Source organism: Chanodichthys erythropterus, chromosome 12, assembly GCF_024489055.1.
Source record: "Chanodichthys erythropterus isolate Z2021 chromosome 12, ASM2448905v1, whole genome shotgun sequence".
Classification (NCBI taxonomy): domain Eukaryota; kingdom Metazoa; phylum Chordata; class Actinopteri; order Cypriniformes; family Xenocyprididae; genus Chanodichthys; species Chanodichthys erythropterus.
The window spans coordinates 29707855-29715709 of NC_090232.1; the positions used below are offsets into that span (position 1 = coordinate 29707855).

At 35.7% G+C, this 7855-nt stretch overlaps 1 protein-coding gene across 2 annotated transcripts in view; it reads left to right on the forward strand.

Annotated features, from left to right (window-relative positions):
* The window catches only part of epha6 (eph receptor A6), a 175690-nt gene extending 167835 nt beyond the window's left edge, over positions 1–7855 (forward strand). The window contains exons 12-18 of one of the 2 annotated variants that reach the window (XM_067405288.1): positions 619–680; positions 2551–2760; positions 3185–3349; positions 4429–4622; positions 4847–4996; positions 7360–7468; positions 7730–7855. In XM_067405288.1, the coding sequence (XP_067261389.1) occupies positions 619–680; positions 2551–2760; positions 3185–3349; positions 4429–4622; positions 4847–4996; positions 7360–7468; positions 7730–7765 (926 nt within the window). In that variant the 3' untranslated portion in view covers positions 7766–7855. The remainder of the gene's footprint in view (positions 1–618; positions 681–2550; positions 2761–3184; positions 3350–4428; positions 4623–4846; positions 4997–7359; positions 7469–7729) is intronic. The other variant, XM_067405289.1, reaches the window with a different exon arrangement.

The following is a 7855-nucleotide window of genomic DNA, read 5'->3' on the forward strand; positions in this document are numbered from 1 at the left end:
AAACACAGCTGTGTCTAAAAAGCATGGCAGGCAATAAATAAATAAATTCATAAATAAAACAGATAAGGAAATTGTGAAAAATTGATATTGCTCGTGGAGGATACTAATAGTTTGGATGAAATTGATTACAGAATAACTTGTATCATCATCAGCCAAAAGCTGTTTTCTCTCTGTTAGAAACAAACGTTTCTCCGCTGCATTTGTTACACCCACAGTTTCTGTCTGACACGCACACAATCAATGATTTCACCCTACACACAAACTGCCTTCAACCTCCATAATAAAAATGGAAGAAAAAAAATTCTCAGTCTGTGATTCTAGTGTTATCTCATGTCTTTCATCTATTTTACCATTCACTACCATGCTACTACAGATTAACTTTAAATTACATTTCAGGCCGTTATAGCGCTACTAGAAACACAGATGGTAATGTAGCATTATACACTGATTTCATAGAAACCAAGCACTGATGATGAAGGCAAAGTGAACGTTTGGGTTTGACTTGTAGTCATACAAAGACGGAGATGAGTAATGTGGCAATGTCTGTCCCATTTCCCTCTGTTTCTTTCTCTGTAACTTAGTCCATTACTTACAGGTGTCCTGTTTTCATCTTTGTAGGTCGGCCTGTGATGATAGTGGTGGAATACATGGACAATGGCTCCTTGGACTCTTTTCTGAGGGTACGTTCAACATTAATATGACATGCCACATTTGTTAAAGTTTACATGTGTTAAAACAGTGGTTCTGAACCAGGGGGCCGAAGCAGACTAAGATAAAACAAGCATTAAAATAATACAAAATTATACAAAAGATATTACTTACTTCAAAACGCTCCTTAAGTCAGGTCGACTTTATTTATGTAGCGCTTTATACAATATAGATTGTTTCAAAGCAGCTTTACAGGAATAAACAGGAAAATAATTCAATGATGCAAACAGAGTTCAATTCTTCTGTATAGCAGCTCTAAAAAGACAATAGTGTCATTGTTCAGCTGAGGTCAGTTCAGTGTTGATTCAGTTCCGTTCAATAACTGTGTAAAGTTTATCAATTATGGAATGAGTTCAATTCAGCTATAAGCATCTCTGGAGAAAACAGTGATGTCATTGTCCAGCTCAGCTCAGTTCTCATCCAATAGTGTTAGTACAGTCAAATCAATAATATTGCTTAATATTAAGTGTCCCCAACTGAGCAAGTCAAACATACATTTAAAGGGTTAGTTCACCCAAAATTGAAAATTACCCCATAATTTACTTATCCTCAAGCCATTGGTGTATATGCCTTTCTTATTTCAGCCAAACATAATCAGAGTAAGACAAATATCCATTTTTAAAACTTTATAAAGTAAAATAATGAGCTTAAAAAAAAACATTAAAGCATTAACAAGGCGTACTATGCATTATAACTTAAGGCATAGCATAATCCGTTATGGTGTAGCATAGAACATCATGGCATTGTGTACTACTTTGCGGAACAGTTTTAAATAAGGATATTTGTCTTACACAAATGCATCGATTAGCTTTAGAAGGCCTTTATTAAACCCCTGGAGCCGCATAGAGTACGTTTTATGATCGAAGGATGCACTTTTTTAGACTTCAAAAACTCCTCCAGTCATTCCCATTATAAAGATTGGATGAGCTAGGATATTTTTTAATATAACTCTGATTTTGTTTGGCTGAAGAAAGTCATATAAACCTAGGATGGCTTGAGGGTGAGTAAATTATGGGGTAATTTTCATTTTGGGGTGAACATACATGCATACATTTTTCTAACTGTGCCAAGCTCTAAAATATTTTATCTGGTAGAAATAAAATCCTTATACAGTAAATCCTAAATGACTGGAAAAATCATGGGGTCTTTGGATTGTTTTGGATCATTTTTTGGATCTTTCTTGGAGTCAAAAAGGTTGAGAACCACTGAATCTATTTCAAACTGCATTTTGCTAATTATGTTACTATGGGAACTGGTTCTGATTCTTGTTTCTTAACTGTTATATTAATTAGAATAGAAATAGAAATACAGATTAAGTATTTTTAATGGACTAAAAAGTTCATAAGAGTCATTTGTTTGTCTATCCGAATAAATGGTTCTGCTTTAGACTTACTAAACAGAAGGACATTTGTTCAGGAATCAGGCTGTACTGGTCACTGTATGTTCCAGGCTTTAGAAATTCAGAGCTGTGCTGAACAGCAGTGCAGGAAAAATGGTGAAAGTATTTCATTATGGTGTTTCATCCGCATTCCACCACAAACGCACCTTAAATGAACTGAATGTCATTAAAATCATTTGGTTTCAGTATTTGAAAAAATGGAGCCAGTTGTGGAAAAGATTCTTATTCTTTGTTATTGGTTCTCAACTCCAGTTACTTTTATATGTTGATTAAAAATGGCCAATGAACATTTTATGCATCAAAAATGCAAACTAATGTTCTTTTTTGTTGTTGCTGTCAGGTCTGGTTTAAAGTTAAATATGTTTATTGTTCATTATGATAAAATATAGACCTCTCCAACTCTTCTTTTCCATCCTTTTGGCTCTTCTTCTTGCCTTTTGTAGAAGCATGACGGGCACTTCACCGTGATCCAGCTGGTTGGTATGCTGCGTGGCATTGCCTCAGGTATGATGTACCTGTCCGACATTGGATATGTCCACCGGGACCTGGCAGCCCGAAATATTCTTGTGGATGACAACCTGGTGTGTAAAGTGTCGGACTTCGGTCTGTCCAGGGTGCTGGAGGACGACCCGGAGGCAGCTTACACCACCACAGTAAGCCACATACACCCACTTCAGTATTGGTTCATTTAAATTCAGCGGCGTTCAGAGTTAATAACAATCTGTGCTCCTTAGACAGCCAAAGCTGATCCAGAATCTCTGGAGCTTAGCACTACTCTGCTTGTTGTGTGTTATTGAATGGGATTGAGTTTAGATCTAAGCAGTATATCATGAGATTAAGGGCTTACTCTGAGGAGTGATTGGGTAATTAGATTTATAATAAGATGCTAAATGTGTCTGAATACTTCTGAACTTTTTTATACAGGGGTCTTAGTGTGTCACTCCATCATACAATACATCACATTCCACAGAAAACTCAATTATGACTCATCATTACATAACAAGCAATCTGCATCTCCTTAGATTGCCTAGGAAACACCAATCTATTGGCTGCTTGCTATTATCATGAAAAGAATAGATTTTGTTTTGTCAGGGGGGTAAAATCCCTATCCGCTGGACAGCTCCGGAGGCAATTGCATACAGAAAGTTTTCTTCGGCCAGTGATGCTTGGAGCTATGGGATTGTCATGTGGGAAGTGATGTCATATGGGGAACGGCCCTACTGGGAGATGTCCAATCAAGATGTGAGTAACTTGGGCTATTCTTATTCTACTAAATTCTAGCCAGGCAGTTTTTCCCCCCATAATTAGACTTCGGTCTGATATAAAAAAAAAAAAAAAAAAAAAAAAAAAAAAAAGGTTATGCACCATCCACAACTTAATTCCTATATATACAGTATAGGAATTATTCATTATATTACAAAATATGCCAGAAAATACATTCCCAGTCTTAAAATAAACGTTTGGTTGAATGCAAACTGTATTTTCTAAAGTATATTTTTAACAATATAAATATATATGAGGAAATGACATGTACTGTAATTATGTAAATATATTTCAAAATCTATCATTAGCAATGTATTTATTTGGCCATAAATTACCTCTGAAAATATGTTTAAAGGGTTAGTTCGCCCAAAAATTAAAATTATCCCATGATTTACTCACCCTCAAGCAATCCTAGGTGTATATAACACTCTGAGATATATTTAAAATATCCTTAGTCCTCCAAGGTTTATAATGTTTGTGAAAGTCAAAAATAATGCATCCATGCATTAAAAAAAAAGTAATCTATATGACTCCAGGGTGTTAATAAAGGTCTTCTGAAGCGAAGCAATGCGTTTTTGTAAGAAAAATATCCATATTTAAAACTTTATTCAAATAACTAGCTTCTGGTGGACGACCGTACTCATGGATGCATTATTTTTGTCTTCGAAACGCAGCCCCCCATTCACAACCATTATCATGGGATAATTTTCATTTTTGTTTGAACTGTCCCTTTAATTTCCCAGAATGCTGTTTGCCAAGTTAAATTTCTCTGAAACTGTAATGCTATTTGTTTTAATTCCAATTTTAAATCATCTTCTAACTCAATTATATTCTGTTAAATTATAAAATGTGGAACCTTGTTATAAAAGTTTCCTTGGTATGCCTTTAGTTTATTCATTACTGTTCTCGCTAATTAATTAATACACCCAAACATTGGGGGATCCAGTAATTGGCTAAAGTATTTCAAACTGTACCACTGATGGCATCCCTAAAATTGCATTTATAAAATGGTCTTGTAGAATTTGAATCACAGTAAGGTTCTGTGTGTCTTTCTGCAGGTAATTCTGTCTATAGAGGAGGGCTACAGGCTCCCTGCACCCATGGGCTGCCCCGTGGCCCTGCACCAGCTCATGCTTCTCTGCTGGCAGAAGGAACGCAGTCGACGTCCACGGTTTAGCGATGTAGTCAGCTTCCTGGACAAGCTCATCCGCAATCCCAGCAGCCTGCTCACACTGGTGGAGGATGTAAATAGGTACAATCACAACAACAATATAAAATCTACATTTTACTTAATTGCTTACTAGAATCAGAATGAGTGCCTGTATTGAAATTACCAATGTAAACTGAAATTGTTAGTATTTATGTACAGAAAACTGTCTCTTGCCTGGTGGGAAATGCCTATAAATGAATTTCAGAAATTTCTTGTGTGCCAAATTGTTGTTGTTTCAAATACAGAATGTGTTGTTGTTTAAACAGCTTCCCAGAATCCCCTGAGGATATGCCAGACTACCCTCTTTTCATATCCATCGGTGATTGGTTGGATTCCATTAAAATGAGTCAATACAAGAACAACTTCATAGCAGCAGGGTACACAACCCTGGATTCCATATCCACCATGAGTATTGAGTGAGTGGAGTCAAAACTACTGCATGAACTTCTGTTCATTGCTTTTTTTACCCTCCATTTAGGTACTGTGTGATCACCCTCAGCAGTGGGTTCAAATTCATTTTAGTTAAAATAATCTAGGGTGTGTGGGCTTTTTATATCTGCTGTTTGAAATAATAGTCATTAAAATATTTTAATAGTCTTAATTTAAAAAATGCAGGTTTATTGAACCTTTAGACAAAATAAAAAAGAAAATATGTTTGCATATATGTTTTATGTTTTATATCATACCTCAGGCTTTTATGGCCCATACAGTATGATATAGTGAGAATACGGAACTCATACTTGAGGAAGAAAAGAGGTCCAAATGGAGCAAAATTATCATTGTATTATAACACTGCTTTTAACCCCAGGTAAAGGAACTTTTCACACTTGTAATTTAGAAGCGGGGTTAGCACCACTTTTTACCCAGGGTTATAAAACCCTGCTCCAGAACAAGGTTAGCACCACTTTTGTGGTGTTAACCCCGCATTTTGGTGCCAAATTTGTACAGTGTAAAACAATGTGGTGTTAGAATGTCACAACTAGATGATTAGCAACCGATAACAATTGCGTACTCATATTTGCCTGCTTTGGACAGTTACGGAAACTCTGCACACTGTATATAAACAAATTCAGCGTTTACGAAGAAAAATGTCAAATGCTGACAGAAAAGGCAGTAATTTGAGATAAGAAGAGACCGTATCATTCTTACCTTTATAGTCCGAAATGTCCAATCAGTATAAACTCAATACTACAGGATGCGCAATGCTAGAGCTACTGTATGTAAACAAGTCGCGTGCTGCGTTTATCCAATCAATGATATTGACACCGCAAATATGCTAATATACCCAGAGTTTAGAAATGAACAATGTGAAACATAATCTTGTGAATACCCAGGATTACCCCGTAGCACTGTGAAACTTGAAGCAAGATATCCCAGGATTCCGTTTACCCGAGGTCTAAAATGACCCAGGGTTAACTATTTCAAGTGTGAAAAGCCCATATCTCCCAATGACATGTCTTAATAAGATGATATTCAAGTCCTTAGTTTTATGTTCAAACAAAGCTCTGTAGTTTTGTTATGGGGGGCACAACATATAATGCAATGCAATACAAGAATGATTGAGAGATGTGCAAATAAATGTCCTCAAAAGCCTAATGCATTATCTTTGATGCATACATTTAATCAGTCTTATGAGCCTTAGAAATACATGTATTAAATGACGCAGTAGGGTTTTATAGGATTAAAATAATAGTATATATAATAATTTATTTACAATGAATTATTAAAATAATAATGTGAATGGTTAACCGGAAAATAACCTAACACAAGCTAATTTTCATTAGTTCTTTCCATATTTCCACATTTTACTCACCCTTAAGTTCTTTCTTCTGTTGAACATAAAAGAAGAAATTGTGAAGAATGTTGGAAACGCAACAGTTGCTCGTCCCCAAAGAGTGGTGCAGGTATGATGTCACTTTGTAGGCCAATCAGCAGTTAGCATCACCTTGGTTCCCTCGACAAAAACCCAGTAGGATTTTTCCATAGGCTTTTGGATTATCGCAAAAAAATGATGACGTTCGGCGTGATGGCATTTAATGTTCTTGACAGCTGCTGTAGTCCCATTTTAGCCACTTGTTAGCAACTGCCTTTTTCAAGACACATAACAGCTTAAAACAGTTACGTTAATACTGATGTATTTTATGTTGTAGAATAAAACATGAAAGTGTCTTGAGCTTGTGTTAACCACAGACCTTATTTCAGCCATTTAACCAAAATCCTGTTAAAAATAAATAAATAAAATACTTTTGGACGATGGAATCAGAAGTGCTAACTCATTTCCATGTTTTTCCATGACAAATTGATGTCATAACTGCACCACTCTATTGACTTCCACAGTAAAGAAAAAAATATGAATATATATAAATGTATATATATATATATATATATATATATATATATATATATATATATATATATATATATATATATATATATATATATATATATATATATATATAAATGTAATACATGGGAAAAAAGTTAATGGGGACCAGAATATGGTCCCACATTCTTCAGAATAACTTCCTTTGTGTTCAGCACAGGAAAGAAATTAATACCAGGTTTGAAACAACTTAAGAGTGAGTAAATGATGACAGAAGTTTTTAGGTGAACTATCCCTTTGATCTCCCTTTCTTCTCACTAGAATTCACAAATTTGAAATTTAAAAAATGTTTGTTGGTTTTAAATGGCTTAAATTACACCTTTTATAATCACCTCATGAACTTGCCAATTATGTAGCCCAGTTTGAAATGTCTCCCACCCTTTGTTTTCTAAACAGTGATGTAAGAAGAATCGGCGTGTCTCTGATTGGCCACCAGAGGAGGATAGTGAGCAGCATACAAGCACTACGACTGCAGTTCCTCCACGTTCAACAGAGTGGCTTCCATGTATGAAAGTACACATATACACTTACACATACACATACACTCATTCAAACGCTAGACCCCCAAAACACATGCGCACACACACACCTCAGAGGTCTGGACTGACTGACTGTCACGAGAAGTGCTCCACAGCGTCAGTTTCTATCAAAATCCAATGAAGATTTCCAGTTGAAACACATACATGAGAAAGCAATCTCAAAGACCCTGAAGAAACATGCTAAATGTCATGAATTGTTTGTCTTCTTGATGAACTGTGTGTAACAGGAAAATTGGACCATTTACCCAGAGGAACCACAGTAAACAATGGAACAATGGCACCATTCTATTGTTATGAAGATGTCATCTGTCAATCATCCTGCAAGTTCTGTGATTGACTGGACTCCAAATCTG